This window comes from Lathyrus oleraceus, chromosome 5 (assembly GCF_024323335.1).
Source record: "Lathyrus oleraceus cultivar Zhongwan6 chromosome 5, CAAS_Psat_ZW6_1.0, whole genome shotgun sequence".
NCBI classification, from domain to species: Eukaryota; Viridiplantae; Streptophyta; class Magnoliopsida; order Fabales; family Fabaceae; genus Lathyrus; species Lathyrus oleraceus.
Window position 1 is genome coordinate 47,289,514 of NC_066583.1, and position 26,370 is coordinate 47,315,883.

The following is a 26,370-nucleotide window of genomic DNA, read 5'->3' on the forward strand; positions in this document are numbered from 1 at the left end:
TCTCAAATCAGTCATGTAAGCGTCATCTGCTATGCAGCCTTCGGCGGTGCGGTCAATTCTATCCAACTTGCAATATCACAGCAGTCCCGGTTTCATTTACAAAAGCCCCAAACAACAAGCTGCAAGGAGCCAAAAGCAGGACGTGGCTACAAAACATAAAAGCCACTGCACAATATAAGCTGCAGTAAAAGAAAGCAGAAAGGGCAACGGAAACAACTGTCATAGCTACCAACTTACAAAACTGCAATGCAAATTGAAACAGAAAACAGCATAGCAGCACCCTGCAATACCAAAGCCATTCATTAAACTTCCCAATTTTCAAAAGTTGAATTCAGAACTAGAGCCAAAGCGACAACAAAACTCACTTGACCAGGACTTTACCTAACACCAGCTCAGAGAGAAGCAGTTGAAGCATTGATTCAGGAACTTCCAAAGTTCATGTTAAAGGTTGTTCCTACGGATTGCAGTGAATGCCCCATCTGCTTAGAAGAGTTCCGTGTTGGGAATAAGGTTCATGGCTTGCCTTGTGCACACAATTTTCATGTTGAATGCATTGACGAGTGGCTCAGGCTGAATGTGAAATGTCATCGTTGCCGTTGCTCAGTGTTTCCAAATCCTGATCTTAGTGCCCCGTCCAATCTCCGTCCAGATTCTGAGCGATCTTCTGCCAGTGTTGTGACAACAACTAGCTATGTGAGAAACCAACCTTTATCCTGCTGAACACGCCCTGCATTCACACAACCACATAAACATGACCTGAGATACCTTGAAGACCAATTGTCTAAAATTTAACAAGAAAAGAAATGCTTATCATGATTTGGCAATGGCTAAGCTCAAAGAAGGGAATGTTAATGCTGCTTCAGAGCTATTTCAGAGAGCAGTGCATATTACTCCTCTTATGGCACATAAGCTCATTCAGACTTTGAAATCAGAGAACATTGAGTTTGTTGTAGCTCCACCAATATTCAGTCTACAAGGAAGCCTACCGAGAATCCAAAAGCAGTTGCAAAATTTGAGTGGCGAGCAAAAGTGAATTCACCTGTTGTTGAGGATGCAATTGATCACTTCATTAGACATCTGGTTTCTGAGACGCATGAGGAATATAAATCGGATTGATTTTTTGATAAGGGATCTTGTTAATCTCGTTTGCACTCATATGGAGCTGTTCTGTGCTTCTATCTCCAAGATTGAAAAATAACACACAGGTTCATTAACAATTGACAGTCGAGATACAGAACTAAAGGTTTTGTTGGCTGCATAAAACAAATTGCATCCTGCTTTATTCTCTTCAGAAGCTAAGCAACGAAAACAATTCCAACAAGGCTGTGAGGAAACCGAAACCAAGTATCATCTTCACTGCAGTAAAAAACACCAATTAATTAGTAAAAATAGCTAATTTTCAAAAGTTCCCAAATTGGAATTGGGACAAAAAGCGATTGGAAAAGCTTAAGTGCAGATTACCGTTTCGAAATCTATCATCAGATAGGAAAAGCACTTCTGAGAATCCGAAAGTGCTTCTGAAAGCTTTCTCTTTTGAAACCTTGGAGCATCAATCTGAACCCTAATTTGAAGAGGATAAATAGGAGGGGATTCAGAGAGAAAACCCTAATCAATCGGAGGCGGAAAGGAGGAAAAGCAGCGAAAACTTAAAAAAACCTAAATCTAAAAAATCAAAAACCTGCTTGGGAGAGGGAAGGAGCGAGTTTGAGCCATCGTCTCTGTCGTTTCGCCGAAGGTGAGCTTTTCTTCCAATTTTTCACGTTGTTTGGGCGAGGGAGAAGAATGATGAGATTTTGAGAGTCTGAGAGAGACGCGATTGGAAGCGATTGGGAGAGAGGTGAGTGCGAAGGTTTGAGATGATTGGGGGCGCGAGAGATTTCGTGAGGAAGACGGGAGTTTGAGGTGGAGAGCATCGCGAGAGAGAGAAGAGCGAGCTTTGTGAGAGAGACAGATCCGTTTTTGTTTTTCTTTCTTTATTTTCTTTTTTCATTTTTTTTATTAAATAGAATAATTAGTTTTAAAGAGAAAAACATTATGAAAAAAGATTCTTTTAATTAGTTAGTTAATAATTGTTTTAGGTTTCCAATCTTTTCCCCTTGGTAAGTCCAACAGCCAGGCGGCTGGGCTTAATTGCCAATTGACTAACGGTTCTTTTTCTATTAAGTTTTTATTTTAATCTCTTTTAATTTACATTAGTTTATATATTTAAGTTAGCAATAAATTATCAGTCAGTTAGTAAGTAGCCTAGTGGAGAGAGCGTAGTGCTGTAATCTCAAGAGGAGTGGGTTCGATACTCGTAGATAGCATTTTTAGTATTTCTTTTTTTTAGCATTTCATTTTTTTAGTATTTCACTATCTTTTAGCACTTTGTTTCTTTTAATACTTTTTTATGTCCATGCTTCTTTATTAATTTCATCATACATGCAAAACCATTTTTAAAACTATAAAAATCATACTTTTCTCGATTTAATATCGAGCCCATTTTCAAACCCGTGTAAGTCGATTGCTTTTTAAGCATCGCCATCAACCTCACATAGCTTACTCTTGGGCTTTCTTACAATGAGCTGGTTCTCTTGCACGTACACTCATGCATTATTCGTTTGGTTCCGATTTATTTATTTCATGATTTTTCAATCCCCATTTGACAAATGTACCCCACTCCCCCAATGTGTAATAATCTTGTACTATTCTATTTCTCTATGGTTTGGTTGTTTAGCTAGATACTAACACAAGAATAAAATCAACAATTTCAAAAAAAATACAAAATAAAGACTCGATCCAACGTCGAGCATTTTCTCAATAAACAAATCAACTCATTTCTCCATCCTATTCCATCCCATTTGTTTCAAACTTCATCAAATGCTTGATCCAACGTCAAGCCATTTTTCATAATCAAAAACTCAAAAAATATTAATTCATATTCAACACTTTTCTCAATAAAGGTGGAAATGGAACATGATGTATATCATGCACTCCTGAGGTTAAGATTCGAGATGTATATCTCGCCAATCCTAGCTCTCGCCATCATCCAACTTACCCACTTTGTTTCTTCAAACACTCAGTCAAATCTTTCTCAATCGTCCATCAATACTTGATCTATGGTCAAGTCATTTTCACAACAAAAACTCAAAATACCTAATTCTTATTTAACATTTTCGCAATAAAGGTGGAAATGGAACATGGTGTATACCATGCACTCCTGAGGTTAAGATTCGAGACGTATGCCTCGCCAATCTTAACTCTCGCCATCGTCTAAAATTGCCAATGCGGTTTTCTTCAAACCCTTTCACAATCAAATTTCAAAAATACTTAATTCCTATCTTAACTTCTTTCAATAAGGATGGAAATGGAACATGGTGTATACCATGCACTCCTGAGGCTAGGATTCGAGATGTATATCTCGCTCATCCAAGTTCTCGCCATCACTCAAAATACATCAAACCAATCAAACTCTCTTTTCTTGCCGCCGTGCGACTAATCAAAAACCTTTTTCATAAATGGAAGATATATTGTCTTAAGTGATACAAAACAATGTTTCGGCCACGATTGTTGAGTAGAGATAATGACGCTTTTCCGAATGTAGATTTATAAATCCGTTCGATGTGTGGTACGCGTCCACTCCTCATCTGTTTTGGGTAAAACGATGTTTTTGTCGATTAATACAACATAGCTTTCGCTAAAATCGACCAACAAACAAACATTTTTCTACCCAGAACTACGTAAGCCTTGATTTCTCTTTTGAGATACGTAGGAGCAGGATTTTTAAATCTTGTCAGGCCCATTAATAAAAAACTTAGGTTTAGTCCTTCGTCAAAAATCCAAAAACTTTCTCCTCTCTTTCTTTCTTTCTTTCCCACGTAATAATTTGAAAAGCCTAACACTTCAAACTAACATTAACGCACACAATTGACCTAATGGTTCCCGTTGAGTACAACGGACGTGAGGGGTGCTAATACCTTCCCCTTGCGTAATCGACTCCCGAACCCTGATATTGGTTGCGATGACCATATCTTATCCTTTCATTTGTCTTGGGTTTTATCGATATTTCCCCTTTCCTTTTTAGGAATAAATAAAGTTCGGTGGCGACTCTGTTCAGTCCATCATTGCGAGCGTGCAATTGCGCTTCGCTTTGAAGTCGTATCCCCATTTTTTCGAGGTGCGACAGATGGCGACTCTGCTGGGGACAGTTTATCCCTAAGTGAGTCAAGCCTAGTTAGGACGTCTGTGTGCCTTTGTTTGTTTAATTTTATGGCTTTTCCCTTATTTATTGCTTTTAATATCTTTATTGTTATATTGATATCTGTTGTACATTGGTTCTATTGTGATTGTTGGTACTTGGGTATTTGATTGCAAACCATGTGGGAAAGACTCTACACCCGAGTCTAGAGCGAAAAACACATAAGATAGGACGATGGTTGAGTAGTACGGACTCCCAAGGTGAATACTTCGTAAGGGTCGGTACGAGAACCTCACTTAGAGTAGATCCTTTTGCAAATATTGTCGCCCGAGATGTATACCTCGTAAGCGCCGATGTTTCAAAAGGGTCCATGACTCTAAGGACCTTTTAGAACATTAAACCTTTGGCCAGCTAGAAATGATGGTTGCGTAGTATGGATTCCCGAGGTGGATACCTCGTAAGGATCGATACGAGAACCTCGCTCAGAATAGATTCTCCAGATGGAGTTGATGACCGGAAAGTATTTTCCGTAAGCGTCAAACAGTCTTTTGAATCTATGACTCTGAGTATCCTGTCTAGAACCCAGTCGATGGTTGCGTAGTACGGACTCCCGAGGTGAATACTTCGTAAGGGTCGGTACGAGAACCTCACCCAGAATAGATTCCCTTGATGGAGTTGACGACCGGAAAGTATTTCCCGTAAGCGTCAAACATTCTTGTGAATCAATGACTCTGGGAATCCTTTGTAACAAAACCTTAGATCTTACCCGGTGAGAACCTATCCTTGGAAAACAATCAGATTCATCAGTACCTCATACTTTTGAACCCGTGTATGAAAAAATAAATGTGCATGGCTTGCATTGCATTCATTCGCATTCCATTGCATTTGCATCGCATCATAATGCATGTCATTCTCCAGACAAAATACCAAAAAAAAAAAACTCATCCATCTTTTGTCCGTGAAGCAAAGTGATTCTCAACACGCGTTTAGAACAAAGAACCATGTCTCAGGAGATGATGGACGAGCTAAGGAAAGGCCAAGAAGCACTGAAGGGGGAACTCAATCTTTTGAAGAGCCAAATGAGATGGGTCTTGGAAACGGTGCAAGTCTTGTTGGGAAGAGAGGGTCACCCAATATACGCTGCTGCAACAAAGAGAGCTACTACCCCGCATCCATCCGGTGTTACCTCAAGTCAAGGGAAGTTCTATGTGGCAACTCCTCATTTACCAGTATATGGACCTCCCTCAAGACGTCATCAGCAACATCCTCTGGCCATTCCTCCTCAAAATCACCGAAGTCAGGTTCAAAACAAAAATCAGAATCAGAGCAAGAAGAACCAGGATCACAATGACTCGATTCCGGTACCATATAGCAAGCTTTACCCGCTACTGATCCAGAATACTTTGGTAACCCCTTGAGCTCTCACACCTGTGTCACCATACCTGCCATGGTACAATCCAAATGCAACATGTGAATTCCATAAAGGGGCATTGGGACATGACCTAGATTCTTGCTGTGCGCTAAAATATTTGGTACGAGGACTGATTAACAAGAAGAGCTTAGTCTTTGAAGAAGATCACCCGAAGATCAAGTGTGCATACCATACTGGAACAATGGGGCACTCCATCGAGGAATGCGTGAGTTTTAAGCTCAAGCTGCAAAGATTGATTGACATAAGGTCACCAACACTCAAGGAGGAAGTCTCAAGTACATATACCTTGATCTCTGGGCCAAGTAATGATAAAGGGAAAGGACCCTTGATACCCCTCAAGGTTTTGTACCACAAGGAAGATGTCAGGGATATGGCTAGTGAGCTATCATTGTTTCCTGGTAAGAGCATTGAGATACCGTCTTGGATTTCCAATGTCGCGACCCTAACCAATGAAAGAAAAGGAGAAGTGAGTAGTGAATCCAAGAGACATGCGTACAACGATGAGACTGAAGGAAAAGAATTTGAAGATCATCCTGCCAATGTCAAAAAGCTTGTTGATCCCAACTTTCAAGTGGCTGAAAATGAGCAGTTAGCAATGCCCAAAGTGTTGTACCAGCAACCCCCACCTTCTGGTCTTCATTGCCAACAATCCTGGTTTACCCCTCATCCAAATCAACAAGCCCAAGGCCTGAGATATCAAAATCAGCATAGGTTTCAAAATAACTTGGAAAGAAGAAATGATCCTCGACATCCAGTCTTCATGACATATAGCCAACTCCTACAACCTCTGATTCAAAACTCGTTGGTGGTTCCCAAGTCTCTTAAGCCGATTCCACAACCTTACCCACCCGGGTATAACCCAAATGAGAAATGTGGATATCATGCCTGGTCAGAAGGACACTCAACTGAAGACTGTGACGCTTTCAAAGCCAAAGTACAGCAGTTGATTGACAACAAGTACATAGCCTTTCAAGAAGGAAGCTTGGTGGTAAATGTTAACCCATCGACCGGATAAGTGCGAAGATCTCAAGGGGTGCCCCCCTAAGTTAATGAATCAAGATTGAAGAAGTCATTTCCTAAAGCTGGCAATCATTTGGCTGTTTCAGCATTTCTTTTGTAGTTTCTTTGCATGTTGACTGTTATTTGCTTTTAAACATTGTTGTTTTATTTGAATTGGTAAGATTAATGAAATGTTTATGCATCTTTTGAATTGATCCATTCGTATTCACTCGTTTTTCATTTATGTTAAAAAACAAAAATACTCTTCTCATTCACTTTTGTTTACCAAACCGTTGTGCTAACAAAGATTGGAGGGAGGATGATGAAAACAAAACACCTGAAATTGTTGTGGTATGCTTTTGAGTAAAACCTTATCGATGATGTAAGGCATTGTTTCAAATCCCCAAACACTGAAGAGATAAGGAGTTAATCCCTAGTCAACCACTTTGAGCCTAGAAGTTGGTGTTTATTTCGGATCTAAAACCCTTAATCTTAACCTGGGGCAGGGTAGTTGTGTTCAGATAGTTTGATCGTGCATTCGATCTTTCAAAAAGATCGTCCATATGTATACCCTCCAATTGGGTTCAACCACATGTTATCCTTCGCGCACATGTTGAAGTGTCGAAGAAGTTAAGAAAAGCTAAAATTAGTGTTGGTTGATCCTTATCCACCAATAATGTGGCAGTCAATACCTTTAAAAAATAAAATAAAAAAGTCCGCTAAGTCAAACACCACAAAAATGACTTAGGCAAAAGTCAGGGCATCCCGATGGACCGAAAGCTTCAAAGAAGCGGTCCAGGCAAAATTAGGGATAAAATAAATCAATCAAAAGAGGTCATTAAATCCTCGACAAAAACAAAATAAGGTGACTGCCATTCAAGAAAATTCGTCTTGAATCCTCATCACACCTTCGAACCCTCTTGGAAGTCGGATGCGTGTATCGAATTAACTGAACGTAGGAACTGGAGATCATCAAGAAGAAGGGGTGGGTAAAAATAAATTTTGAGCCTTATATCCTTTTGTTTCAAAAAAAAAAACCGTGAACCAGACCACGTTACAACCCTTAAAAGACCTAATTGAGGCAGGGTTTATTTTGAAAGCATACTATAACAAGGTTGTGTTAACTTGACTCCAAACGATTTTTGTTAATCATTTGATGGCACCAACTTGCATACTGTGAATGACTTGATCAACGACTCGTTCACTGTATTTCACCCGTTCATATCAATAAATTTTGATTTCAAATTTTTGCATAAACACTGCATTAAAATTACCATTTTTGAATGAACAATCTTATTTGCAAGTTAACACTTAGCATCAAAGAAATTCAATACACAGTTGAGGAACTTGATGAAGTGAAAGAAGTCTAGTCAGGGGCAAATCACTTTGAGCATCAGTTAATTCGAGCTAATCACCCTAAGGGTCACCTTACCAAGAGTAATTTGCTTCAAGACTTAGACCGGGGCAAGCCACCTCGGAGCTCAATAAGTCCAGCTATCCAAAGGACAATCAATCAAGAGTCTACCATTCCAACATTTGGTTAGTCAAGTTCGGACCATTGCAAGTTTCAAACACTTGGGGCAAGCCATCTCGAGGTAGTCTCATGGCAAGTTGTTTCCAAACTCACTTTCAAGGTGAACATTTCCAAAGACCCAACAAACTGGGGCAAGATGAGCCACAGAGGGGCAGAACCTCTTTCTTCGTGCTTTCGAACTGCTCAAACAAATTCTGCCATACGTCAACAACTATCGAGTTTAAGACGAGTGCCCGAAAATTATGCTAGCACGATTCATTGATCCTCCAAAAGGATCCATTGGCTAAGCTGTGGCCATCAAACTGGATAGAATCCTCCCTTGACAACATCTATCATAAAATGTTTGGTTGAGTTCTCGGTGTTGAGGAATCATGAGCTTCCATAAAAAGCCTTTACAAACTCCCAGTCTGCCCAGTGTCAGCATTCTCATAATCATGATCATTCATATATCATGCATAAAAGGAAATTCAAATCATGCATAGCCGAAATGTACTTCGTGCTCATTTTGCATTGACTCAGGTCTTGTTGTCGATCCTATGATCCTTTGACCTTTGATTCCAGTTTGTATTTGGTGCCCTTAAACCAACATCCGGTTTTCCCGGTCATTTTCAAGTCCAATTGTTGTTGGCAAAATCCGTTAAAGGGTGGTTGTAGTCCATTGCTTACGGTCAGAGTCCAATTGTTTTTATTCCGGGGTCAGGTCATACTTGAACCTACTCTGAAGATTCTTTGTTCAATCCTATTCAGGTCATGTATGGACCTGTTATTGAACCCTTTTATTCCGGGGTCGGGTCATACTTGAACCTACTCTGAAGATTCTTTGTTCAATCCTATTCAGGTCATGTATGAACCTGTCATTGAACCTTTTTATTCCGGGGTCCGGTCATGCTTGAACCTACTCTGAAGATTCTTTGTTCAATCCTATTCAGGTCATGTATGAACCTGTCATTGAACCTTTTTATTCCGGGGTCCGGTCATGCTTGAACCTACTCTGAAGATTCTTTGTTCAATCCTATTCAGGTCATGTATGAACCTGTTATTGAACCTTTTTATTCCGAGGTCCGGTCATGCTTGAACCTACTCTGAAGATTCTTTGTTCAATCCTATTCAGGTCATGTATGAACCTGTCATTGAACCTTTTTATTCCGGGGTCCGGTCATGCTTGAACCTACTCTGAAGATTCTTTGTTCAATCCTATTCAGGTCATGTATGAACCTGTCATTGAACCTTTTTATTCCGGGGTCCGGTCATGCTTGAACCTACTCTGAAGATTCTTTGTTCAATCCTATTCAGGTCATGTATGAACCTGTCATTGAACCTTTTTATTCCGGGGTCCGGTCATGCTTGAACCTACTCTGAAGATTCTTTGTTCAATCCTATTCAGGTCATGTATGAACCTGTTATTGAACCTTTTTATTCCGGGGTCCGGTCATGCTTGAACCTACTCTGAAGATTCTTTGTTCAATCCTATTCAGGTCATGTATGAACCTGTTATTGAACCTTTTTATTCCGGGGTCCGGTCATGCTTGAACCTACTCTGAAGATTCTTTGTTCAATCCTATTCAGGTCATGTATGAACCTGTCATTGAACCTTTTTATTCCGGGGTCCGGTCATGCTTGAACCTACTCTGAAGATTCTTTGTTCAATCCTATTCAGGTCATGTATGAACCTGTTATTGAACCTTTTTATTCCGGGGTCCGGTCATGCTTGAACCTACTCTGAAGATTCTTTGTTCAATCCTATTCAGGTCATGTATGAACCTGTCATTGAACCTTTTTATTCCGGGGTCCGATCATGCTTGAACCTACTCTGAAGATTCTTTGTTCAATCCTATTCAGGTCATGTATGAACCTGTTATTGAACCCTTTTATTCCGGGGACGGGTCATGCTTGAACCTACTCTGAAGATTCTTTGTTCAATCCTATTCAGGTCATGTATGAACCTGTTATTGAACCCTTTTATTCCGGGGACGGGTCATGCTTGAACCTACTCTGAAGATTCTTTGTTCAATCCTATTCAGGTCATGTATGAACCTGTTATTGAACCTTTTTATTCCGGGGTCCGGTCATGCTTGAACCTACTCTAAAGATTCTTTGTTCAATCCTATTCAGGTCATGTATGAACCTGTCATTGAACCTTTCTATTCCGGGGTCGGGTCATACTTGAACCTGCTCTGAAGATCCTTTGTTCAATCCTATTCAGGTCATGTATGAACCTGTCATTGAACCTTTTTATTCCGGGGTCCGGTCATACTTGAACCTGCTCTGAAGATTTTTCTCTGTTTGTTCAATATCATTCAGGTCATGTATGAACTTGTTGTTGAACCCTTATTCCGGTATCAGGTCATACATGAACCTATTCTGAAGAGTTTTCCCCTTGATTATTCCCCAGCGTTGTCAGGTCATGTATGAACCTGTTGTAGCATCTTTTCCTTTATTCGGGTTCGGTAAGTCATGTGTGAACTTACTACCGAAATCCCTTGTATTCTAAGTGTCGTTTATCAAATCTCACTTTGAATACTCCCCAGTGTGTGTCTGATTCTCCAGCAAGATTGTTTCCCCAGCAAGTTGTTTCTTACCATTTGTCTGCCTCCCTGTGGATCATCAGCTTTCCCCACAGTTTGGTCTGTCTAATAGCATCTCCTGTCAAGGGTCCACCATATCCCTATCAGATAAAAATTACAAAAAAAGAATCACGCATATCATGTCATGCATATCATGTCATGCATATCATATCATATCACATCATGTCATAGGGATTCAGGATCAAAATCCGGGTTTTCTTAGTATTTAATCATCTTCTACTATGATCATATGAAGAGTGTCCTGCTTCATATTCTCTAGTTGAAGATACTTAAATAGGGGCAACTGTCATACCCCGATTTTGATCCTGAAATCTTTCCATTTTTTCTTTTATTTTTGCATTTGCATACATTCATCAGTATAAAATGGATTTTAATATCTTGACTCTTTTTTATTTTATTTTTAATTTGATTTTAATTTCAAATTAAGTTTAATTCCAATTGTCAATTTAATCTTAATTGTTTATTTTTACTAACGATTAAAACTCTAATCGATTTTTATTTCCAAATGAATGTTAGAGTTGATATCCAAGTAATTTTAAATGAATTATAAATTAATTTGATTTTAATTTGGTTTTTACTGATTTGTTATTATTATTTAAGTTGATATTTAAGTTAGTTTTGGATTATGCCTAAAATCCTTTCCATTTTTATAAACCAACTTCTCAATTATCCACATTTTATGATCATTTGCATATCCCTAAAAAAAAGGGCAATATAAAAAAAAAAGCATGGTACGTAATGCTACTTTCTCATACACTTCATTCCATTTGTAAGCACATTTTACATATCAAAACAAGCATTTTACATAAGCATTACATTATGCCTCATTGGTTATTCATATACATTTTATGCTACATACATCAAACTTCATGGCATACATCATGAGCAATTCAAATGAAAAAGTCTATCCGGGTCCCGCAACAACAACAGCGGAGCCTTCTGCAACCAAACCCGTCGAATACCTCTCAAATCAGTCATGTAAGCGTCATCTGCTATGCAGCCTTCGGCGGTGCGGTCAATTCTATCCAACTTGCAATATCACAGCAGTCCCGGTTTCATTTACAAAAGCCCCAAACAACAAGCTGCAAGGAGCCAAAAGCAGGACGTGGCTACAAAACATAAAAGCCACTGCACAATATAAGCTGCAGTAAAAGAAAGCAGAAAGGGCAACGGAAACAACTGTCATAGCTACCAACTTACAAAACTGCAATGCAAATTGAAACAGAAAACAGCATAGCAGCACCCTGCAATACCAAAGCCATTCATTAAACTTCCCAATTTTCAAAAGTTGAATTCAGAACTAGAGCCAAAGCGACAACAAAACTCACTTGACCAGGACTTTACCTAACACCAGCTCAGAGAGAAGCAGTTGAAGCATTGATTCAGGAACTTCCAAAGTTCATGTTAAAGGTTGTTCCTACGGATTGCAGTGAATGCCCCATCTGCTTAGAAGAGTTCCGTGTTGGGAATAAGGTTCATGGCTTGCCTTGTGCACACAATTTTCATGTTGAATGCATTGACGAGTGGCTCAGGCTGAATGTGAAATGTCATCGTTGCCGTTGCTCAGTGTTTCCAAATCCTGATCTTAGTGCCCCGTCCAATCTCCGTCCAGATTCTGAGCGATCTTCTGCCAGTGTTGTGACAACAACTAGCTATGTGAGAAACCAACCTTTATCCTGCTGAACACGCCCTGCATTCACACAACCACATAAACATGACCTGAGATACCTTGAAGACCAATTGTCTAAAATTTAACAAGAAAAGAAATGCTTATCATGATTTGGCAATGGCTAAGCTCAAAGAAGGGAATGTTAATGCTGCTTCAGAGCTATTTCAGAGAGCAGTGCATATTACTCCTCTTATGGCACATAAGCTCATTCAGACTTTGAAATCAGAGAACATTGAGTTTGTTGTAGCTCTACCAATATTCAGTCTACAAGGAAGCCTACCGAGAATCCAAAAGCAGTTGCAAAATTTGAGTGGCGAGCAAAAGTGAATTCACCTGTTGTTGAGGATGCAATTGATCACTTCATTAGACATCTGGTTTCTGAGACGCATGAGGAATATAAATCGGATTGATTTTTTGATAAGGGATCTTGTTAATCTCGTTTGCACTCATATGGAGCTGTTCTGTGCTTCTATCTCCAAGATTGAAAAATAACACACAGGTTCATTAACAATTGACAGTCGAGATACATAACTAAAGGTTTTGTTGGCTGCATAAAACAAATTGCATCCTGCTTTATTCTCTTCAGAAGCTAAGCAACGAAAACAATTCCAACAAGGCTGTGAGGAAACCGAAACCAAGTATCATCTTCACTGCAGTAAAAAACACCAATTAATTAGTAAAAATAGCTAATTTTCAAAAGTTCCCAAATTGGAATTGGGACAAAAAGCGATTGGAAAAGCTTAAGTGCAGATTACCGTTTCGAAATCTATCATCAGATAGGAAAAGCACTTCTGAGAATCCGAAAGTGCTTCTGAAAGCTTTCTCTTTTGAAACCTTGGAGCATCAATCTGAACCCTAATTTGAAGAGGATAAATAGGAGGGGATTCAGAGAGAAAACCCTAATCAATCGGAGGCGGAAAGGAGGAAAAGCAGCGAAAACTTAAAAAAACCTAAATCTAAAAAATCAAAAACCTGCTTGGGAGAGGGAAGGAGCGAGTTTGAGCCATCGTCTCTGTCGTTTCGCCGAAGGTGAGCTTTTCTTCCAATTTTTCACGTTGTTTGGGCGAGGGAGAAGAATGATGAGATTTTGAGAATCTGAGAGAGACGCGATTGGAAGCGATTGGGAGAGAGGTGAGTGCGAAGGTTTGAGATGATTGGGGGCGCGAGAGATTTCGTGAGGAAGACGGGAGTTTGAGGTGGAGAGCATCGCGAGAGAGAGAAGAGCGAGCTTTGTGAGAGAGACAGATCCGTTTTTGTTTTTCTTTCTTTATTTTCTTTTTTCATTTTTTTTATTAAATAGAATAATTAGTTTTAAAGAGAAAAACATTATGAAAAAAGATTCTTTTAATTAGTTAGTTAATAATTGTTTTAGGTTTCCAATCTTTTCCCCTTGGTAAGTCCAACAGCCAGGCGGCTGGGCTTAATTGCCAATTGACTAACGGTTCTTTTTCTATTAAGTTTTTATTTTAATCTCTTTTAATTTACATTAGTTTATATATTTAAGTTAGCAATAAATTATCAGTTAGTTAGTAAGTAGCCTAGTGGAGAGAGCGTAGTGCTGTAATCTCAAGAGGAGTGGGTTCGATACTCGTAGATAGCATTTTTAGTATTTCTTTTTTTTAGCATTTCATTTTTTTAGTATTTCACTATCTTTTAGCACTTTGTTTCTTTTAATACTTTTTTATGTCCATGCTTCTTTATTAATTTCATCATACATGCAAAACCATTTTTAAAACTATAAAAATCATACTTTTCTCGATTTAATATCGAGCCCATTTTCAAACCCGTGTAAGTCGATTGCTTTTTAAGCATCGCCATCAACCTCACATAGCTTACTCTTGGGCTTTCTTACAATGAGCCGGTTCTCTTGCACGTACACTCATGCATTATTCGTTTGGTTCCGATTTATTTATTTCATGATTTTTCAATCCCCATTTGACAAATGTACCCCACTCCCCCAATGTGTAATAATCTTGTACTATTCTATTTCTCTATGGTTTGGTTGTTTAGCTAGATACTAACACAAGAATAAAATCAACAATTTCAAAAAAAATACAAAATAAAGACTCGATCCAACGTCGAGCATTTTCTCAATAAACAAATCAACTCATTTCTCCATCCTATTCCATCCCATTTGTTTCAAACTTCATCAAATGCTTGATCCAACGTCAAGCCATTTTTCATAATCAAAAACTCAAAAAATATTAATTCATATTCAACACTTTTCTCAATAAAGGTGGAAATGGAACATGATGTATATCATGCACTCCTGAGGTTAAGATTCGAGATGTATATCTCGCCAATCCTAGCTCTCGCCATCATCCAACTTACCCACTTTGTTTCTTCAAACACTCAGTCAAATCTTTCTCAATCGTCCATCAATACTTGATCTATGGTCAAGTCATTTTCACAACAAAAACTCAAAATACCTAATTCTTATTTAACATTTTCGCAATAAAGGTGGAAATGGAACATGGTGTATACCATGCACTCCTGAGGTTAAGATTCGAGACGTATGCCTCGCCAATCTTAACTCTCGCCATCGTCTAAAATTGCCAATGCGGTTTTCTTCAAACCCTTTCACAATCAAATTTCAAAAATACTTAATTCCTATCTTAACTTCTTTCAATAAGGATGGAAATGGAACATGGTGTATACCATGCACTCCTGAGGCTAGGATTCGAGATGTATATCTCGCTCATCCAAGTTCTCGCCATCACTCAAAATACATCAAACCAATCAAACTCTCTTTTCTTGCCGCCGTGCGACTAATCAAAAACCTTTTTCATAAATGGAAGATATATTGTCTTAAGTGATACAAAACAATGTTTCGGCCACGATTGTTGAGTAGAGATAATGACGCTTTTCCGAATGTAGATTTATAAATCCGTTCGATGTGTGGTACGCGTCCACTCCTCATCTGTTTTGGGTAAAACGATGTTTTTGTCGATTAATACAACATAGCTTTCGCTAAAATCGACCAACAAACAAACATTTTTCTACCCAGAACTACGTAAGCCTTGATTTCTCTTTTGAGATACGTAGGAGCAGGATTTTTAAATCTTGTCAGGCCCATTAATAAAAAACTTAGGTTTAGTCCTTCGTCAAAAATCCAAAAACTTTCTCCTCTCTTTCTTTCTTTCTTTCCCACGTAATAATTTGAAAAGCCTAACACTTCAAACTAACATTAACGCACACAATTGACCTAATGGTTCCCGTTGAGTACAACGGACGTGAGGGGTGCTAATACCTTCCCCTTGCGTAATCGACTCCCGAACCCTGATATTGGTTGCGATGACCATATCTTATCCTTTCATTTGTCTTGGGTTTTATCGATATTTCCCCTTTCCTTTTTAGGAATAAATAAAGTTCGGTGGCGACTCTGTTCAGTCCATCATTGCGAGCGTGCAATTGCGCTTCGCTTTGAAGTCGTATCCCCATTTTTTCGAGGTGCGACACTGTGTGTCAAGAAATTTGGATAAGATATATGTTGGAAGAGATCGAGGTTGAAGTGAAGAAACCTCTATTACTGCAGATCGATAACAAGTCAGCCATAAATCTTACGACGGATCTAGTTTTGCATGGAATAAGTAAGCACATAGAAGCTAGATTTCACTTCTTAAGGGAAAAGGTGAATCGAGGTGAACTTGAAGTAATATATTGCTCAAGTGAAGTACAATTGACCAATATTTTCATCAAAGCATTGAAGATTGACAGGTTCTTAACTCCGAGAGAGAAATTAGGAATAATTCAGATCGACAATCATTAGTGTGTTTCGACAACTTGGATTATAGGGGGGTATGTTGAGATATTAGATATAATCCAAGTTGAGTTGTGTGGCCCAAGCCCAAAGTTAATTAAGGTTTAGGGTTTGTTACTTAGTTTATTATTTTACTTAGTAGGGAAGTCACTCAGGTGTATATAAATAGACACTTTATAATTCAGTTTTATTCATTCAATTTAATAATACAATCCTTATTTCATTATTCTTTCTTTATCTCCTCACTTAAAATGCTCCAATACTTTTTAGGACTTGCCATACTTCTATCTCAGTGATAGGGTCTGTTAGATCATGGTGGTATTTCTCATTTAGTTGTGGTCCATTTCTCAAAGCTTCAATGTCCACATGGAGTAACTCACGAGTTGCCTTGCCAACCAAATCTCCATAGTATCTCAACATTTCCTTCTCTATCTCCTTGAAGTCAGTCATTGTGTCACCATCCACAATCCGATGAATTTTGTTTTGTTTATTTCTATCTTTGACAATTGCATGGAAATATGAATTATTCCCATCTCCAAGTTGCACCCAAGTTACTTTTTCCTTTTGCATCAGTAAATTTTCTTCCTCGTCAGTTACCTGCAAAACCATATCACTCCACCTCTTTACTTCCCGAATCAGATTCTAATTAAACCTATCACCTGCTAGTTTTTGTTGGGCAATTGTGAGATTTGTTCGATACTCCTCAATCCTATCTACATCTGCAGGCACTTGTCTATTCAAGCCCCTAAGGAAAGGTTGTAAATGTTTCATTTTTATCCAAAGAAGATACATCGGTTTACTAGTCTCCTCAATCTTCAAATTACTATTAACCACCTCCAAAAATTCAGGTTTTTCAACCACAATGTTCAGAAATTTGAAGCGAGGTTGATGTCTATGTGTGTTACCATCGTGAAATTCTTTAAAAGAATTTTAAAAATCCTGAAAACACACCATATTTCAAAAACATAAAAGAATTACAAAAGATATTATAGTAAAAATATAAGAGATGTGAGAGTGTCAAATAAAATTTAAAAGGTGGAAAAAAATCGATTTTAATACGTCCCCTTTGTTTAGAAAAAAGAAAAGTATAGAAAACTGATAAAGCAAATTATATATCCTTTTATGTCCACTTATTTTGAAAAAGGTTAATTTTGACTTTTAGTGTCTAGGTGCATCAAGCTAACAAACACCTATAAATGGATGTGTTATAACCCATCAACATATTTTTCAATATTACATCCCTCATCAAATGTACAGATGTAGGGTTTAAAAAGATTTAAAAAAATTATAATTAGAGTATTTTACTTAAATTTAATATTATAATATATTCCCTAATATATCAATGAACGACACGTGCATGTGCAAATATAACGATATTTGGTTTGAATACAATTTTTCACGGCTCTAAATTGGACTATTAAATTTAGGTTGCCTATTAAGCTTATATTTTCAACTATAAATAGTATATCGAATCCGACTTTTTCTTTAAAAAACAAAAAAGAAAAGAAAAATAATTCGATCTTTTCCTCAAAATTCCTTTAAAGGAAAAGAAAATCACGTTTTATTTTAGTGTTTTTCATCGTTTGTTTGCATTCAAAACCATTACGCTAGTGCCTACCTACTTCTCAAGAAAAATAACACAGTCCACACAAATTTTGGAGATCATATTTTGATGGTAATTGGGACCAATTTTTCTTATATTCTAGATAATAAAATAAATCATTCCTACCGTCCAAAAATAACTTGTCCTGAAAAATAGCTATTAATAAACTGGACAGAAAATGCAGTGGCAACTCTCTTTCAATTAAGATTTCTATTTTGAAAGATAGTGGCAAATTACAATTCTATATTTAAGCACTCATCATAATCTTTCTTATAAACTTTCATATCTACGTATTTCCAATTTAATTCATATACTGAAAAAAATTATAATCGTAAAATTCATTTAGTCATAGTTGTTGTATAAGGATTTTAGATATTCACGATTATATTTAAATGATAAATATATTTAAATTTAAAATCAATTTTGTTAGAATTTCTTCTTACCACTTCTTCAACAAATCTATTTTATATTTTATCAATAGGTTGATATGTATCAACTCAATTTTATAATTATAGTCCCGTGATTTTTATATTAAGGAATTTTTTTATCATTAAACATACGTTAATTTTTTAAAATTTAATTACAATTTTAATATTTTTATTTAATTTAATTTATAAAATTATTTTTTTTAAATAATTAATATTTTTAAAAATAATATCAAAATAATTAAATTTTCAAAATATTTAACAAAATAATCATATTTTAAAAGATGTAACCATAACAAATAAACGTATATTTAATATATATATATATATATATATATATATATATATATATATATATATATATATATATATATATATATATATATATATATATATATATATATATATATATATATATATATATATATATATATATATAAATAAAGGAGTTATTAATATTGACGCATTTAAGAATATGACTTATTTTGAATTTTTTAAATTTTAGTTATATTATAGATTATGCGTTGAACAATCTCATACAAACTCCTCCTTTTGTTCATATAACAACACATGTCACAATCTCACTTTTTCCTTCTTAATACAACAAATTAATAATCTACCAGAATTCATTGAACAAAATTGTTTGACGTTAATAATCTACCATAATTCATTAAAAAAAATTAATGCATAAACTATGATATAATTAGAACTTAAAAAATTCAAAAAAAATAATACAAACAAAATATGAACATGCTCTTAAGTATTATATGCTCTCAAATATTATATTATATTCATCAATCTTAATGATTTCTCCTACATGCATCCACCATATCAAATAACGTCTATTTCTATATTTCAATTTTAATGGCTCCTCATACGTACATATATGCGTCATATCAAATGACGTTTATATCTAAACATTTAAAGAATGCGTCATATATCATGCTCACGTCTCTTAAAATATGACTATTTTAATAAATATTTTAAAAATTTGATTATTTCAATATTATATTTGAAAATATTGATTATTTAAAAAAAATATTTTTATATTTAAAATTAATAATATTATTAATTTAATTAGAGTTTTTCTATTTTACGATGTTTACAAAATTTTAATATATATATATATATATATATATATATATATATATATATATATATATATATATATATATATATATATATATATACACACACACACACGAGAATCAGCACTATTCCCACATGTCTTTATCCTTTGGTTCACCGGCTTAGCTCATAGTAGCAAAATCTAAAAACGAATACTAGTATCATTTAGTAAGAAAAGAAACAAAACAAGCCAATGCGCATTTTACACGTTTTTTCTATCCAAATCTTGACAAAACTGTCTTAAATTTCAATGTTGGTATCTATAAATAGAAGCCTCAACTGTTCATAACAATCACTTCTCCCTTCTTCCATTTCAAAGCAACACAAAAATGGCGGCAGCATCATCATCATCATCATCCCTTATCTCTTTATTTTCTACTTTCCTACAAAAGGACATTCCATTAAAGAGAACAACAACAAAATCTCCTATATCCAAATGTCCTCTTAATCCAATAAAAGCATACACGATCACATCTGCATTACCAATGCGAGAAATACCAGGCGACTATGGCCTCCCTTTTATAGGACCCATCAAAGACCGTCAAGATTATTTCTACAACGAAGGCCAAACCAATTTCTTCAAAAACCGAATCCAAAAATACAACTCAACCGTTTTTCGCGCCAACATGCCACCTGGCCCTTTCATTTCATCCAACCCAAACGTCATCGTTTTACTCGACGCTAAATCCTTCCCTATTCTCTTCGACGTTTCCAAAGTAGAAAAACGAGACCTCTTCGTCGGAACTTACATGCCTTCCACACAACTCACCGGCGGTTACCGAATCCTCTCTTACCTCGACCCCTCCGAACCAAAACACGACCAACTCAAACGCTTTCTCTTCTTCCTCCTCAAATCTCGAAGCAGCCATTTCATCCCTGAGTTTCATTCATCTTACACAAACCTCTTCGAAACTTTAGAGAAAGAGCTTGCAAAAAAAGGAAAAGCTGTTTTCGCTGACTCCGGCGATCAAACAGCTTTTAACTACCTCGCAAAAGCATTCTACGGAGTTAACCCTTCCGAAACAAAACTCGGAACTGATGCTCCGAGTATAATTACGAAATGGACCGCGCTTCAGCTCGGTCCAATTCTTACTATAGGTCTTCCGAGGTTAATCGAGGAACCACTTCTTCACACTTTTCTTCTTCCACCAGCTTTGGTGAAGAAAGATTACCAAAGACTATATGAGTTTTTCTACGAGTCATCTTCTGGACCGGTTTTGGATGAAGCGGTTCGACTCGGAGTTTCTAAAGAAGAAGCGGTTCACAATCTTATATTCGCCACTTGTTTTAATTCATTTGGTGGAATGAAGATTTTGTTTCCCAGTATGTTGGCGTATATTGGAGAAGCGGGGGTTAATCTTCACCGTAGGTTAGCGGAGGAGATTAGATCGGTTGTTAAATCGAACGGCGGGAAAGTGACTATGGCTGGGTTGGAACAGATGCGGCTGATGAAATCAGTGGTTTATGAAACCCTTAGAATTGATCCACCAGTGCCGTTTCAGTACGCGAAAGCCAAACGTGATTTAGTGATTGAGAATCACGAGAATGCGTTTCAAGTGAAGGAAGGTGAAATGCTGTTTGGTTTTCAACCGTTTGCGACTAAGGATCCAAAGATATTTGATAGAGCTGAAGAGTTTGTTGGGGATAGGTTTTTGGGGGAAGGGGAGAAGTTGTTGAAACATGTGTTATGGTCGAATGGTCCTGAAACGGAACAAACAAATGTTGGTAATAAGCAATGTGCTGGGAAGGATTTTGTTGTGTTGTTTTCTAGACTTTTGGTGGTGGAGTTGTTTCTTAGATATGATACTTTTGAGGTTGAAGTTGAAAAGGGGGCAACAGGATCGTCTGTTACCATTACCTCGTTCAAGAAAGCCACCTTTTAGTTTTACTCACTCATGTTGATATAAGGGTTTGACAATACATTGTTTGGATTAACTCATTAACTAATCATATTTAAGTATATATGTTGGTGTTTTATTTTGATTTGAATTAGTTTTTGATCTTTCAATTTTTAAAATTGCAGTACTTTGTTAGGTTTTTCTTTTCCGGATATTTTTTTAACAAAAAGTATTACACATACATTCAATTAAAATATTTTAAAGTGTTAAATCATATAAATAATTGAAAATTTACGGTCTAATTTGACGACACAATTAAAATATTTTAAAATGTCAAATCATATAAATAATTTAAAATTTACGGACTAATTTGATGAAACAGATAGTTATTATTAATTGATAGTATAAAAATAATTTTGCATGATCATTTTCTCATTAAATAATGTGGCACTAGATTGTTATTTTCATTTTGTTTTAAATTAAATCAAACAAAAAAACAAGGCAAAAAAACCCTATAATTGAGATTCTGAAATCCCAAACTAAATCCATTCATTCATTCTTCTTAACTATTACTTCTCTTACATCCATTTTGTCATGTATTTTCATGGGAGGTGCTAGTGAAGATTTCAGTTATTCTTGTTCTTATTCTTTTTGTGCTTTCTCATCTCAAAAATTGAACAACGGAAGCCTCCAGTACAACTTATGATATGGTGTACCCTTTGGACATGTGAAAATCCTCCTCTATGTCTTTTGTAGATTTACAAGATTTTAAAATTACTAAGTTAAAAATTCAAACATTGTTTAATGTTACATATCATAAAAGCTATTATACAGGGAGATAAACTTATAGGCAGTTACAATAAACTACAAACTAGCTTGTTGACCATATGAGTCTGATCCATGATCAAATGACTTGCTGGGGAAACTACTTGACGAAGGAGAACTCTGCTCACTAAACCATGGGTCTGGGTCTTGAACCGAAACCGGTGAACTACTATTGAGCCTATCAACTGACTTAAAGGAAACGGGCTTAGTCTCGAGCTTAAGATGACCTTTATCCTTAGGCGCGGTGTTCTTCAATATAGTGGTACTCAAAGGTTTCTCACTTTGGCTAGAAGAAGAAGAGCATGAAGATATGTGATCTATTGAAGCTATAATAGAGTTGTTTTCTTCAAAAGAGTTCCTCTCATTCAACCTTAGTTGCTCTAACTCAGTTGCTACTTCTGTCATGCAAGGCCTCATATCCCTGTGAAATGCAAGACATCTAAATGCCACCTCAGCTACCTTGTGTATGGAGGAAAGTGTCCACCCATCATGGCTTGCTTGGGGTTCAAGAAATATTATTGGGTCTATAATATCAACTAATAGCCCTTTTCTGATCCTGTCAACAGCAAGACAAGCCAAGTTAACTTCATTATGAGCACGAGAAAAGTCTACTGCTTTTAGTCCTGTTATGATCTCAACAAGAACAACACCAAAGCTATATACATCGCTTTTATCAGAAAGGTGAAAGTCTTGATGATATTGTGGGTCGACGTAGCCAGGGGTTCCTTGTGGCGCAGTTGAAACGTGAGAAACATGAGATATTTCTGTTATTCCTAGTCTAGAAAGTCCAAAATCTGCTACTTTCGATCCAAAATTGCGGTCCAAAAGTATGTTACTTGATTTGATATCTCTATGGTAAATAGGTGGACTAATTGCTGAATGAAGATGTGCAATGGCTTGTGCTGTTTCCGTTGCAATTTTGAGTCTAACAGGCCATGAAAGCCCATTTCCTCTCTCTCTTTGCAAATGTTGACTTAGTGTTCCATTAGGCATGAACTCATACACCAAGATTTGTTCTCCATATTCAATGGAACATCCCAACAAGTGCACTAAATTGGGGTGACTAACAGAGGAAATTAGCTTGATCTCATTCATGACTTGTTCAATGCTTTCATTGTCTCTGTGTTTGATTCGTTTGATGGCGACATATTCATCATTGTAAAGTTTTCCAGAATAAACTGTACCATATGCACCGGTTCCCAACCTTTGTTTCTCTGAGAAACTATTTGTAGCTTTTTCAATGTCTTTGTAGGGATAGATAGGAATGCTGTAATTGTTAGTAGTTTCAGTGAAGCGTCTTTTTGTGCTCTTTGTTATTCTCAATTTGGTGCGTCGGCGAAAGTAACAACATACTGAACCCAGAGTAATCACCAGTGAAACACCAAAAACAAACCCTGCAAAATAATATAAGCTATAGTTGGCTTTGCAGTCGAATACATTTCCATTGATAAGATATGTGTTTAAATCCTAAAACAATCTCAAATGGTTTTTGGAACATGAAATAGGCACACACCTCCGATTAAGACAATGAACCTAGCTGTTCCTCCACATCTTCCGGACATGTACTTTGTTGGATTGCATGTTGAAGATGAGGCTGTTCACAAACCAAATTCAAATGAGACAATTAGTATATCTAATTTCATTATTTCAAAATTATTAAAAAAATTAGAATCAAGTTGAATCCAGTTAAAAAAAAAGTATATATTTAAATACATAGTACTGTATATTTATTTATTTCCGTTAAGATAGTGTGTAGTTGTGGGGGGATTACAGAGCATGGATATAAATACAGGTAAAATTATGGCCCATAAACTATTAAGAAAATAAATTTAGGATTTATATATTTTTATTTATACGTAAGATTGAAGAGAGGATTGATTAAACATTTTATAAATAATACTAGTATTGTCCCGTGATAAAGGGGTTAGAAATGGGAGTGCAAAAGAATAAAGTAGTTGCCATATTGAGCAACTACCTTAGACTTTTAGGCGAAACTTCCCTATTTTGCGGGTAATAAGGAACTCTTGCAAATGTTGAGACAAAATGGAAAAGATGAATAAAAAGAAAAGTGCACCGAATTATGAAAAGAAAAATTGACCACTTGGCTAATTGATTAGTTTTCTTGACTTAAATTCCCGGTAATCATGGATGATTGATCTAGCTAAGTCTAACACGCATGTTTAAGGTCTTTCTATATCTTCCCCCGTCACTTTTAGATAATTAAGAAAACAACATAAAACATTTTCTAAGCAATGTTTAGTCAAAGCACAAAATATCTTCTACTTTTAATTATGAAGTTTTGTTCTCTATTTCACAATTTTTATATTTTTGTCCTGAATATACAGACGAATTTTGAAAATTTCGTGTAAAAAAAAAAGTTCAAATTCGCCCTTTATCATACAAATTTTTTATGCATTGTCCCCTCAAAAAATTTAATTATCAACAATTTATTAAATATCGCCCTTTATCATTATTTTCTATGATTAATTTTTATAGAAACAAAATAGACGAGTCTTCGTATGGGAGATAAATTCAATTTTTTTTGTACCGTTCGTCATTTCGTCTATATATGATGGAAGAAAATATACTCCCTCCTCGTCATTAAATTTAAGCTTTATTTTAATTATTACTCCCTAATTTCCAAATTACATGTATCCACTACAAAAATACTACTACTAATTATACTCTCTTATACTATTAGATTTAATTAAAAATTATTAAATACTATGCAGACATTTTAAGGAAAATAACAAATAGAAGAGGAAAAAATAACTAACCTTTCCGGCAGCCATTTCCGGCCAAAAAACCATCGCCGACAAACCCTTCCTTACATCCACACCGAAACCCTAGCTTTCCATCAATCGGCGACTTAATTTCAGTACAATTCGCATGATCAGAACAACGACACCGATCTCCATGAAGCCACCATCCAAGTTCAATCGTAGCCACTTCCAAAGAAACCGCCGAATCCAAATTCTTCCTCAAATTCTCCGTTGATATAGAAGACATAAAGTACTTACACCCGATTTTCTCCAACCTTTTCTCATCCACGAAACGTCTCGTATTATTTTCAAAGTAACAGCTCAATTTTCCGCCGCCGCTACCGGAGATGTTGCTACAACCGTTAGATTCCGATTCGAAGTGATTCGGAAGCAGAGCCTCCGGTATAGAACAAGGCAAGAGATTCTCCGTACAGTTCTGTAACAGAATCACGTTTCCGGAAGTAGGTGCGTATTTGTGGCTGAAGAGCTGGTTGAACCTTTCAAACGGACGATTACATTGTGCTTTGATGTTTACTATTATGCTATTCGAGGTTATCGATTGGATTGGGAATTCGCCGATGAGGATTCCGCCGTCGACGGTGCAGTTGAGGCGAATTTCGCAACCGGAAGAGAATCCGAACGGGTAAGGGGAGGGTTTGGATGAACCACATGTTCGGTTGCAATATCGGTAATTAACTTGAGAATTAATTAGTGGGAGAAAGATTAGTGATAATAATAAAAGGATTAGAAGTGTGTGTTTTATGATCATGGTTTAGATTATCTAAGGAACTGAGTTTTTCATTATATTTAAGGGATTAAAATGAAAGAAAATAGAGAAAAAAAAGAAAAAAAAAGAGTGTTACTATTATATTTTGGAAGATTAGAAAAGAAACAGAAAAATGCATGTGATGATGAGAGAGGAATGGGATTGGATTGGAGAAGAATGCGTGTGGATGAAAGAAAGAAACAAATCCGTTAAGAAATGTGAAATGCAAATATGTTTTGTTTCCACGCCTACCTCTGTCATTGTCTTGTTTTCACACTCCATACTTTACTCTTGAGAGAATAGTTTCATGACATTGACAACATTAGTTAAATAATTGGAGTGGAAGAAAAAAGTGGATAGATAATAATGACATTAAAGTATTATTAATAATAATGTTTTGGATTGACCGTTAATATAGAGGTACACTCTGCTTAGAGAAGAAGCAACAACCGTAAATAGTCTTATGAGGGTGATGGGGATTCAAGTAAGGACAGTTCAATTCAAACTACTTTGGTAATTTTTTTTAGAACTAGTTACCTAACTTAGAAGGATGTATTAGGCCAACAGCGGATTGTTTCTAGCATTGCATTGAAATTGTGTATTTTAATAGGATTAAAATAAATATGTGATTGTGTGTACTGATTTCTCAATTTTCATATCTCCGTGTCATTTTGATTGATCATATTTAGTTCTTTTCACATCCTTGGCCGCTCACGCTAGTGTGTGTCTTTCTTTTTACCATATATGATATCTCAATTAGTTTAAGAAAAAAGTTATACTCAAAATTCGAAGATTCAAAGAGTCTAAATAACATGACATATTTGAAGGGCAACAATGATCATCTTAGATATTTGATGATAGAGTTGT

General features: G+C 36.3%; 4 protein-coding genes across 4 annotated transcripts; 3 read left to right on the plus strand and 1 right to left on the minus strand.

The window, feature by feature from the left end:
• The first annotated feature begins 438 nt into the window (after positions 1 to 438).
• LOC127078650 (E3 ubiquitin-protein ligase SIS3) lies at positions 439 to 1,033 on the plus strand. Its single transcript, XM_051019085.1, has 2 exons — positions 439 to 693; positions 797 to 1,033. Exons 1-2 carry the CDS (start codon positions 439 to 441, stop codon positions 1,031 to 1,033), a joined length of 492 nt encoding a protein of 163 aa, XP_050875042.1.
• An 11,095-nt stretch (positions 1,034 to 12,128) lies between these two features.
• On the plus strand, positions 12,129 to 12,723 carry LOC127078651 (E3 ubiquitin-protein ligase SIS3). The gene is made up of 2 exons (XM_051019086.1): positions 12,129 to 12,383; positions 12,487 to 12,723. The coding sequence occupies exons 1-2, from the start codon at positions 12,129 to 12,131 to the stop codon at positions 12,721 to 12,723; spliced, it is 492 nt and encodes a 163-aa protein (XP_050875043.1).
• A 6,866-nt stretch (positions 12,724 to 19,589) lies between these two features.
• Positions 19,590 to 21,274, plus strand: LOC127082891 (allene oxide synthase 1, chloroplastic). The gene has a single exon (XM_051023118.1). The coding sequence runs from the start codon at positions 19,642 to 19,644 to the stop codon at positions 21,193 to 21,195; it is 1,554 nt and encodes a 517-aa protein (XP_050879075.1). The 5' UTR covers positions 19,590 to 19,641; the 3' UTR covers positions 21,196 to 21,274.
• Positions 21,275 to 21,876: 602 nt separating this feature from the next.
• On the minus strand, positions 21,877 to 25,811 carry LOC127082890 (wall-associated receptor kinase-like 14). The gene is made up of 3 exons (XM_051023117.1): positions 24,753 to 25,811; positions 23,489 to 23,569; positions 21,877 to 23,369 (listed from the first exon to the last, which is right to left on the minus strand). Exons 1-3 carry the CDS (start codon positions 25,504 to 25,506, stop codon positions 22,015 to 22,017), a joined length of 2,190 nt encoding a protein of 729 aa, XP_050879074.1. The 5' UTR covers positions 25,507 to 25,811; the 3' UTR covers positions 21,877 to 22,014.
• Between the last annotated feature and the right edge of the window lie 559 nt (positions 25,812 to 26,370).